Raw genomic sequence first — 12,293 nt, forward strand, 5'->3', positions numbered from 1 at the left:
TTCTATGATCAAAGTCTTAGGCAGTAATTTAGAACCATTTTTACGAAATTATTTCGCACAAGACAAGCTACTAATAGTTTTGGTAGACATTTCCTGAATGCGAGGCACGCTACATACGGACCAACGACGACGATACCGTGTCACATTTCGGAAATATTGAGCGAAAGGGCTGATATCTTCGGTAGTGTCAGTGACTTATACCTTTTAACATTACTCTGTCGTGCAGAACGATACACACTGTCTCATTCCTTCAGTTTGTACTGTTATTTGCGCATTATGTTGAGAGCTGTTCTACGCATATTCGATGTATTACGATGAATATCCGCCGACAGCATTGCTGTGTGTATTTAATCCAGATATAGTTTCTACTATCGGGAACTTCCTTAGAAATACCTGCGGCTTTCTCTTTTATCTGACACGCCAATTCTGCTATATCGGAATTTTGGCCCTGTTTTAGAAACAATGACACTTCACAAAAAATCGAATAAAATCATTAAATTAACTTTCTTCAAATTGTTTTTTCTAAACGGCAACGATAAAAAAAAACAGAATGAAATCAATTACCTAACAAGAAGTTTTCAAAGTACACATGCATTTTTACAAGATAAAACAACCGTATCTCATTTTGAATTTCTGAAATTATACTCGATTTATAATGATTCATAAAGGACATCAGCACATCAAGCGACCAACCATATATCAGTGACATGCAACACTCTAGAGAAGAAACCGGCTAATACACACTACGTTTACGTGCGACACATCTTCCGAAAGACGAAAATCGAATTTTGGAAACAGTTTTTCGCTGTCATGTTTACATGTTAAGGTCTGAAGCGGATTTGCTAGCGCAGTTAGATATGGCGATTGAAAAACAAATGCTTCAGTTTCCTATTTAGTCGACAATATCGCTGTTTCTCTTCACTTAAATATTTGAGGGGGACAATTTCACGCTCAGTCCAATACTTCCGCTTTTCCTTCACTGCACAATACGTCACCCCACCGAATATTTTTAAAACAAGACGCAGTCTGACAATCCAAACGTGTCTCAAAAATGGTTGTGCGTTTACATGCGAGATAAAATCTATTGAGGAAGTGCAAAACTGGCAGCTAGAAACGGGATTTCCAGAACAGATTCTGAAGTGTCTACATGACCAACCAGAAACGGTATTGTGAAATCGGTTTACGAAATCAGGTTCTGGGAGCCCCATCTAAGCATAATGACACACAAACTGCATTTACACTTATACGAAAACAAATATCGATCGAAAAAGGCATAAAAAGTGTTAGCTTTCCAAAAATTTCCTAAGGAGCATCATAAAGGAGGAGGACTAATTCAAACACAACTGAAACAAAGCTCTCCTTACCGAAAACACGATGAATGACGAAACACGATATGAAAATACAGAAAAGTTAGTGACTTAAGCAACATTCACTTCAAAGATACTCACTGGTCCGAATACAATATCATAAATTACAATGTAGTAAAAAACATAAAAAGCTTAAAGTTTCATACTGGTCAAGGTAATAGTACAAATGTAATCGAATGTACGTCGTTCTATCTAGAAATTTTGAATCTGAACATCAACAACAAAGCACCAGTTACATATGACTTGTTTAAAGAATAGTATACGATACAAAATTAATTTAACATGAATACTTATATTTATGTTTCTCTACATATCCATGATATTTCTCGATTTGCTGCTTTACAAGTGCCGTTTAAAAAAAGGAAACGGAAAGTCAATTAATTCCGTTACTTCAGATGCACGTTAACAGTTGCTATGAAATCTGGTAAATCTTCGTAAATGTGTATTGGAACAAGAATATGAAATAGTTTCAAAACTAAATGAAAATAAATTACGTAATAGTACAGAAACAGTTGCCAGTTTTATAGAATGTCGCAAACCTATATTTTGTTATGTAGAACTAATATTAATCGATTTTCTACTCCTTTTCTAAAACTGCATGAAAAAATTTTTATGAATTTGTTGTTCACTGGTAGTAAAATAGCATCATACTCTAGATGGGGAAAGTATCTGTTAAGAACAAGAGCAAACTACTAATAAATTCGGTGAGACCACAACAGAATTTAAAAATTGTATACTTTTATATCCAAGAGAACAGAACCATTATAAGCAGAGAGTGAAACTTCTGCCATGTGCCGTCTCGGGATTCCAGGAAGAGCCTTCCCCTTTCGTGGGCAACACTCCACCAACTGTGCTACCCATACAGCAATTACTGCTAAAGCTAAATGTTGCCGTTCGAATTCTGGTCCAACACAGCGTTTTAGATTACATAGTAGCCTTAATTTGAGGAAGAAATTTCTGAGAATGTGCGTCTGGAGTACAGCATTATATGGTAGTCAAATATGGACTGTGGAGAAACCGGAAAAGAAGAGAATCGAATCATTTGAGATGTGATGCTACAGACGACTATTGAAAATTAGGTGGACTGATAAGGTAAGGAATGAGGAGGTTCTACACAGAATCGGGGAGGAAAGGAATAGGTGGAAAACACTGGTAAGGACAAGGGGCAGGATAATAGGACATCTGTTAAGACATGAGGGAATGACTTCCATGGTACTAGAGGGAGCTATAGAGGGCAAAAACTGTAGAGAAAGACAGAGATTGGAATACATCCAGCAAATAATTGAGGACGTAAGCTGCAAGTGCTGCTCTGAGATGAAGAGGTTGGCACGGGAGAGGAATTCGTGGCGAGCCGCTCAAACCAGTCAGAAGACTGATGACTTAAAAAAAAAAAAAGTATTCTCTCAAAGGCGCATACTGGGTGGATGATTTATGTGACACAGCGCTAGTTACAAAGTGAGTCTACAAATTTCGGAAAATCGAGCAATATGTAAACGACATCATGCGTCAAAATTGCGTACATATGGAAGTAAAGACAGAGTTATTTCAAGAAATGCCATGCTGTGAGAAGATGAAGAGTTGAAAATAATTTATTGTCCGGCACAGTCACAGTAATTTCAAAGGAAATTAGACGGCCCTCCTCAGATCTACAAGACAAATAAGTTTAAAAATTAAAGCGGGACTTACGCAGATTACGTTAGAATTAAAATAAAAGAATGTCATGCCACAAAACATACGCTTTGTTTCACTCAAACCATTGACGAAAACTCCCTGGTACTGAATATACATGAATGGGGGTCCTACATATAACATCTAATTCCCTGGGTGCTACTGGCTAGCTATTCACATACTATTGTCATATTTCAACAAAAGTTTTTCAATATTTTTGAAAGAACATACATGAGTACTTTAATCTATAAAATGAATAAAACTTCATTACAAAGGCTTCAGTTAGAATATTTTATGACACAGATGTGATGCATCTGTAGCACTGCACGTCTTCAGTTGGACTCAGGTTCAAAAGTTGCAGATTCGTCAGCAGAGGTCAGCCAAATGAAGTGATGAGAGGAAAATAGTTATTTCAGTGCTTTGCAACAATTAATAAATATCACATTCTGTTAACAAACTGCGAAAAATGGCAATGGCGACGAGGGTGCAACTGTACACAATAGAAAAGTGTTTACGGCCGATATAAAAGCTGCATACCCGAGAAAAACCAATATCGTGTGGAATTATTCGCTGGGGACCGCCCAGGGGTTGTTCGGCAGTTAAACTGGAAATGTTTTCTTCCTTGAGGACAATGGCATCTCTCCTTGAGCGCGGGAGTTGTGTCTTAATTAAATTATTCATTTCTTATGGTGTTCATAACTATTTCAGTATTGCTTGGTCTGGGGTATTCCTCATCTCAATCATATTGAAAACTTGGTACTTGAAGACGTAATAACAACTAAAAGCTACAACCTCATCTACTGTTATAGATACGTCGATGACATAATAGACATGGTAGGTTGACCTAAAAATCGAATACAGCAACTACACAAAGATATAAAAACTGTAAACAAAAGCATAAAATTGACAATAGAAGAAGAATAAGAAAACACACTCAACTTTCCAGACATAACCATAAGAAAAGACAATCACAAACACACATCTGACATATACAAGAACCACAATCTTAAATGCAACCTCAAACCACTCACCGAATAGGTTACAGGCTGCATTCAGATAAATGTTAAACAGACTTAACAGGATCCGCCTAAACACTTCTGATTACCAAAAAGTGCTGGCCATTATGAAAAAATAGCATGAAAAATGGAAATAAAGAACCAATGGTAGACAAACTAAACAGAAAAATGTAGGCGAGAAATCAAGCAGAAATCACCGTAAGTAAAAACCAACAAACTGTTGATGAACTGTTATCGATCCTAAAAACAAATCAAACTGTAAATATCTTTAATTACTGACCACTTATGATGCTTTACCTCAATAAACCGATACGCATCTGATGAGAAAAACACATTTTCTTGTAGTTGTAACGACAAAACAAAAGTACCATCAGGAATTGTGACTTACTTGTTCGTGATGACCACAGACCGGAAGTTTTGGCATTGTAAATCGTTAAAATAGACAGGCAAAAAGGCGTTACAAATAGGTAAAACAGGCAATTAAATACAATACAAAAAAACCTTACATATGCATGTTTAGTTACTATATTGAAATATTCAGACAATCATGCAATCAGCATATGTTCGCTAATAGGCGTTAAATTTCTTTTTAAAGTACAGTAACTCTAAAATTTCAAACAATATGCTACTTGTTCTTAACAGAAAAATGAAGAAGTTTCTAGAACCCCTATGGATTACAATGCCTTATCAGCTTACTGGTTGTACATGATAAACAAGTGCTTTCTTAAATTTTCTGCAGTCATGTTAAGTCTCCTGTCAGATAACACATTCTCCACCTTAGAAAATGATATCGCAACACCTACGGAGGTAATTGGAGCAAAGCTAAGACATTGAACTATTGTAGGGTGTATTTCTGCTGATATAAAGTTGTCACCTTGTAGAATTTTTGAAATGTCTCTAAGTTTGTCAAGAACATAATTTTTCTCAAACACCATTTTACACTTTTCCCTAACTAATGAACCCCATTTCCCTTGCATACTCTCCAGTCTTTGCACTAAATAGTCCACAATTTTCACTGACTTCGTCAAAGGTTGCCCTGTTTTTTGAAACTGGCAGATCTTTCGTGGCAGGAAGCTGAACTCGACCTTAATGAAAATTAAGTCATTTCTCACTTCTGAAGGTTCGAGAAATTTCTTTGCTGCTACACCTGAAGATGATTCATCCTCCAGAGCGATGACCAGCTTAGTTATACCCGAGAAATTTGAAGTGTAGTGAACTAACGGTAAAATCCGTGTCCACCATCACGTTAGCAGAGGTTGTGGGGGCAGATTATATCTTTAAATGTCTGAGTTCTTGACGGGGCTTTCACAAATATCTGATTCTTTTTCTTGTGCCTTTGTCCTGCGTCGGCGTGGTTATTAATGGATTTGGCATGGTTAGTTTATGAAGTCCCTGTCGCCATCCCATTACCCCTGGGGACTGAATGTCCGTACTCCATCTGTCTGTGTGTAGTGTTATCCACATGAAAGAGAGTGAAAGTTGTCTAAATGAGTGCGAATCGTGTCAATGAGGTGGGGCTTGGGTACCAGCCCGACATTCACCTAGATGGATGTGGAAAACCGCCGTAAAACCACGTCAACGCTGGCCGCCCGGCACACAGACCCTCGTCGTTAGTCAGTGGGGCAGATTCGATCCGAGACCTGTGCATCTCCCCATCCCGAAAGCGACGCTTTAACGCAGATGTATATCCGGGCGGGTTTCCACAAAGACCTTCTTTATACTGGAAATCAGTCTGTCGACATTCGGAAATAAGCCTCGTGCCTCTTCTGACACCCTGTGCCTCTTCTGACACCCTGTGTAAACCATGTGCTACGTGTGTCGTGTGAAGGGTGTTTGATATCAGAATTTTTTAAGTTGTGCCAGCCTTTCTCTTTTATGGTGCAGCGTCTGAGATGAAAAGCGGTACGTCGTCGTACTCAATTTCTTCCGGTCACACGAACTTTAATAAATCAGTAAATAACTATGCTTGTAGCTGAATCGTCTGTTGCAAGCAGGAATGCTTTTGCTTATTCACCTTCTGAAGGACCTAATGGCCCAACAGTAACATTGGCAATAAAATGATCAGTAGGATCCGTTGGCTTGTCGATTGAAATCCAGATCTTTTTATCTTTTTACTTTAAATGATCGTCACTACTTCCTGGTAACATTCACTTAAGTAACATTTTCGCAAACTTGACCGACTGGACACAGATTCGTCCGTATATCTCTTGAAAAACTGTTAACTTAGTAGTATGCAGTTTCCATAAAGCAACACAGGCATCAATAACAGCTTAACATTAGTCGAATGCGAATAACGATTTTCGATTCGATGTTGCTGTCGCCGTCAGAAGTGAACAAATCTTCTTCCCAACAATCTTGAAAAGGGCATTGTGCTTTTGATTGTAGTGATGTGACAAGAAATGAAAGTGTTTACGTAAAGGACTACTGAATTAAAATGGTTCGCATGGCTGTAAGCACTAGACTTAGAACTACTTAAACCTAGCTAACCTAAGGACATCACACACATCCATGCCCGAGGCAGGATTCGAACCTGCAACTGTAGCAGCCGCGTGGTTCCGAACTGAAGCGCCTAGAACCGCTCGGCCACAACGGCTGGCAATACTGAATTGCTAGCTGCATTGGACAACAAGAACGCAGTGAAACCGAAAGAAAGAGAAACATAGAATAACGAAACCTCGTTTTAGCTCCGGCAGTTATGGCTGATTTTGAAGGAGGTATGATCCGGTAGGAAGCCAAGTGAACAAATTGCAACTAAAACCCTTGCCTATTGTTATGTCTATTTACGGCGACACTTCTTATCGTTTTTAATAACAAAGGAATAAATAATAACGAAAAAGGCACCCACTGTTACCTCTTTTCGTGGCGACACTTCTTGTTCTGTTTAATAATAAAAGAATAAATATTAATAAAAAGGACACAAAAGGTATTTATTACGGAAATTAGGACATTTATATGAACAGACTGAGAAAAGCAATGTTACAATGAGGCGTTTCAGTCACGAAGATGTAAACCGTTCAGATTCGCGTTCAAATTGTAGATAGATTTAGCTCGTTTAAAGAAGGATTCTTCCAAAATTCCGATCTCCGGTGACCAGTGTAGGTGACTGTGAAGAGTCGATGTGGGCAGTCAGTGTTGTGTTTGTCTTGATAATGACGATGAGAGTAAGAAGGGAGAGGGTAAAGCTTCGTGCCTTCACACTGTCTGACTCCTCGATTAGCACCAAAGGGACCGCCGGGGTTGACGTCTCCATCCGACGGACGGGTCCTCATTAACAGAGACACGCAACATCACTCCACGAAACACTGTGGAAACCTAACAATTTAAACCAGGGTAATGACGCAAAATCTGATAATCAGGAACCTTTCCCAATCTCCCATTAGCTGTGGCCGATGAAAATTTCCTCCACCATAAGAGACTCGAAACAGAGACTCCCCACTCGAGCGACACAGCACAAGCGTGTGTTGCTGATATCGCCTACTGCAGTCGTTCTCAACCTGGGGCTAATTACCCACTGAGGGGTAAAATGAAATTTTCTGACGGGTAAAAACAAAAAGGTTTGGTTTTGATGTAGTCATGAAACTAAACTATTTTTTAAAGGTCTTTATCACTATCACAATTTTGTAAGCTTAATATTAACTAAGTAAGTTATCAATAATCATTTTTTTTTCGCAGTTACTGGCATTATGAAGATTACAGGTTTGTCATATAGTCTACCAACTACACACATACTTTGTGCTTCATATCACATGTTGATCATGGTAAAAGTTAGACATATATGTAACAAATGCTAAATACCTCATGAAAGTGTCTTCTCCTAGTTGTAGATTGTTTCTTCGATAGACCAGAAATTCCTTCATTGCTGACTTAGAAACAGACAAATAAACTAATTCACAGCACGACAACAGTATTCAGGGTGTCCCAGGAGGAATGGTCAATATTCAAGAATATGACAGGAATGAAAAGTCTAGTAAACATAGGCTTTAAAATGCATACCTTAAGAGCTATCAGCATTTCTTCATCTTTGATACTGTGAAACACACCTCTTCTACTGCATTCTCCTCGCTTTCCATATTTTGAGAGGCAGTAGCATGCACCAAAACAAGGATAAAAGTACAGTAAACACGGGCTGTAAAGTGCATATCTTACGAGCTATCAATACTGGTTCATCTCTGCTAGTGTGAAAAACATCTCTCTTACTGAACACGTGCATTCTAGAGCCTAAGTGTACTAAACAATTTTTTCTTCTTTTGCTCCATACTGTCTCCTCTCAAAATATGGCGAGCAAGGAATTTGCAGTAAAAGAGATTTGTTTCACCGTATCGAAAATGAAGAAGTGCTCGTAGCTCTTAAGGCAAACATTTTGTAGCCCATGCTTACTAGACTTTTCTGCTTCGAATGATCGTTCCTGCCATATCCCTCAATATTGAGCATTCCCCCTGGGACACCCCGTATAAAAGCTGCTATAGCGCTATACACAGTATTATCACTATTACTAATTATTATTAGAGTGGTCGGACACAAAGCGTTAAAGGCATGAAGTCTTCCAATTTCTGCCAGTTCAGAATTAAGGAATCCAGCAACACATTTTAACTTGGTTCATTTTAAACAGAGCTGTAGTTGAAGCGAGTGTCACTGGGGAACGCAGCAGCGCAGGGGAAGCATGATTTGTAGCAAGTGCCTACTCTCACTGTCACTAGTTAGCTTTCCTATCTGAGAAGGAGCCGTTAATACTCGCAATGCACTGGAAATTACTTCATCATTCATTCTCTCTCTCTCTCTTTCTCTCTATCTGACCAGAACACATGACATGTCGACATCTACATCTACATCTATACTCCGCGAGCCACCTTACGGTGTGTGGCGGAGGGTACTTATTGTACCACTATCTGATCCCCCCTTCCCTGTTCCATTCACGAATTGTGCGTGGGAAGAACGACTGCTTGTAAGTCTCCGTATTTGCTCTAATTTCTCGGATCTTTTCGTTGTGATCATTACGCGAGATATATGTGGGCGGTAGTAATATGTTGCCCATCTCTTCCCGGAATGTGCTCTCTCGTAATTTCGATAATAAACCTCTCCGTATTGCGTAACGCCTTTCTTGAAGTGTCCGCCACTGGAGCTTGTTCAGCATCTCCGTAACGCTCTCGCGCTGACTAAATGTCCCCATGACGAATCGCGCTGCTTTTCGCTGGATCATGTCTATCTCTTCTATTAATCCAACCTGGTAAGGGTCCCATACTGATGAGCAATACTCAAGAATCGGACGAACAAGCGTTTTGTAAGCTACTTCTTTCGTCGATGAGTCACATTTTCTTAGAATTCTTCCTATGAATCTCAACCTGGCGCCTGCTTTTCCCACTATTTGTTTTATGTGATCATTCCACTTCAGATCGCTCCGGATAGTAACTCCTAAGTATTTTACGGTCGTTACCGCTTCCAATGATTTACCACCTATGGCATAATCGTACTGGAATGGATTTCTGCCCCTATGTATGCGCATTATATTACATTTATCTACGTTTAGGGAAAGCTGCCAGCTGTCGCACCATGCATTAATCCTCTGCAGGTCCTCCTGGAGTACGTACGAGTCTTCTGATGTTGCTACTTTCTTGTAGACAACCGTGTCATCTGCAAATAGCCTCACGGAGCTACCGATGTTGTCAACTAAGTCATTTATGTATATTGTAAACAATAAAGGTCCTATCACGCTTCCCTGCGGTACTCCCGAAATTACCTCTACATCTGCAGATTTTGAACCGTTAAGAATGACATGTTGTGTTCTTTCTTCTAGGAAATCCTGAATCCAATCACAAACCTGGTCCGATATTCCGTAAGCTCGTATTTTTTTCACTAAACGTAAGTGCGGAACCGTATCAAATGCCTTCCTGAAGTCCAGGAATACGGCATCAATCTGCTCGCCAGTGTCTACGGCACTGTGAATTTCTTGGGCAAATAGGGCGAGCTGAGTTTCACATGATCTCTGTTTGCGGAATCCATGTTGGTTATGATGAAGGAGATTTGTATTATCTAAGAACGTCATAATACGAGAACACAAAACATGTTCCATTATTCTACAACAGATTGACGTAAGCGAAATAGGCCTATAATTATTCGCATCTGATTTATGACCCTTCTTGAAAATGGGAACGACCTGCGCTTTCTTCCAGTCGACAAGTAATGTGGGATTCAAGATTTATAGATGTGAAAGCAGATTTTTGACCATGATAGTGGTGAGACAACCTTCGTACGGCCCCACACTGCATTGTTGCCGCCAGCCGAAGTGGCCATGTGGTTAAAGGCGCTGTAGTCTGGAACCGCAAGACCTCTACGGTCGCAGGTTCGAATCCTGCCTTGGGCATGGATGTTTGTGATGTCCTTAGGTTAGTTAGGTTTAACTAGTTCTAAGTTCTAGGGGACTAATGACCTCAGCAGTTGAGTCCCATAGTGCTCAGAGCCATTTGAACCATTTTTTTTTGCATTGTTGCCAAATTTATTCAAGATGGCGGATCCAAGATGGCGGCGATAGTAGTGGCAACAATGAAGAGTAGGGCCACATGAAGGTTGTCCCACTATTACCGATTTCCTGAAAAATTCTTCAAATAAATAAATAAATTATATTCCATACACTGGCTTGAATCCCCTAAATTGTTTAAATAAACAACATTCCACACATTGTCTAAATTGTTTAAGCAATATTCTATATATTGCAACTGATTTCTGGACAAATTGTTTAACTAAATAAAAAAACTATATTCCATACACTGCTATAAATAATTAAATAATATTCTATACATTGTCTAAATTGTTTAAACAATATTCCATACACTGCAATCTAGTTCCCTCCAAATGACCAATCAACTGAGTCTTTTTCCCGCCAATTTCTAGGAGAGGGTGGGAGGTGAGGGAGTTTACTAGAGGGGGAGATGTTAATTAATTGAGCAACTTAATTAAGCAGTCAGTCAAATTGATAAGAGTGAGAGGGGGTATTCGAATGACTCAGACCTGAAAGTGTACCTGTAGCAGTGAGGGGAGAGGGGGAGGGAGTGAGTTGTATGGTTTCTGAGGGGTGGGTGGGAGTGGGAGGGAATGGGAGAACAATAGGTTAAGGACCTGTCAAAGGGGAAAAATAGGTGAATGATCTGTCAATCAAAGGTGAACAATAGGTTTGCCCCTGAGTGCATACCTATCCCTGATGTAGGCAATCCACACTAATAAACATACTCACGCTCTCTTTGTCCTACTACTCATGAAAGCAAAAAAAAATAAAAAAAGTAATGGCAAAGTCAAGGACTGAATAATAATATTGTTGTTAAAACAAGTAACTGAATGGATCTGGAGCATGACTTGTGATGTGCACTTACTGAAAACAACTCAAATATAAAAATGGTTGTTAGACATAAGCATTACCAACTGCCTCAGTGACTCATTAGTTTGTGACTTAATAAAATACCCACAAAACTAAATATCACTCCTCTTTCAGTATTTTTAAAATAGAAGTGTTCAATGAAGATTATTTTTCATTCTGAAGTTTAGTTAGGTGCTAAAGTTGGTAATGGTGGGAGAGTGGTGGATGGGAAAAATTGGGGGGTACTGTCTAATATCTGGTTGCACACAAGGGTAATGGTCTTAAAAAGGGTTAGGAACCACTGACCAATTGAGACGAGGTAAGACAGAAAAAGGAACTGCTGATGATGAGTCACAATTGGGTTTGACACTCAACAAGTTTATTATAACATTCCATGTGGAGCAACTGAGATGGGTACCATCAGAACATCGAGGACTATCTGATAAGGGTTACGGAGAAAGTACAAGGGACAATATTGTATGAATTGCATACTTTTTAATAATAACCCACCAGAGTTGCTTTTTTAAATTTTTAATTGTTAAGTCCTGAGAAAAGCATACACAAGAAATGTTCAAGGACATTATTAACTCGAATATTCGAAATTGTCTGTATATGTGGAAGATATGTACCCAGTCAGTGTCACAAAAATTGAGATGTCGCACAAGAAAACGTGAACGGGCGTTATAAGACCCAGGCTCACTTTTCTCCAAAGCATCATCAAAGGAGATAAGAACAGTATTACCATTCTTATCAGGAGTAGACCAGGCAACCATGACATCCACTGAATCAAATGGTACCAGAAAAAGCTTTCGAAAACGAATGCTTCCAGCTGTATTAACTTTACCAAAGTAAATTGTCACCAACGGAAATAACTTTGAAAGACTAATGAAGGTTTTT

General features: G+C 39.1%; 1 protein-coding gene across 1 annotated transcript in view; it reads left to right on the plus strand.

The window, feature by feature from the left end:
- The first annotated feature begins 6,746 nt into the window (after positions 1-6,746).
- Positions 6,747-12,293, plus strand: part of LOC126416613 (uncharacterized) — a 129,588-nt gene continuing 124,041 nt past the window's right edge. The window contains exon 1 of the mRNA XM_050084403.1: positions 6,747-6,765. Within this exon, the coding sequence (XP_049940360.1) occupies positions 6,747-6,765 (19 nt within the window). The remainder of the gene's footprint in view (positions 6,766-12,293) is intronic.

This window comes from Schistocerca serialis, chromosome 1, assembly GCF_023864345.2.
Source record: "Schistocerca serialis cubense isolate TAMUIC-IGC-003099 chromosome 1, iqSchSeri2.2, whole genome shotgun sequence".
NCBI lineage: Eukaryota > Metazoa > Arthropoda > Insecta > Orthoptera > Acrididae > Schistocerca > Schistocerca serialis.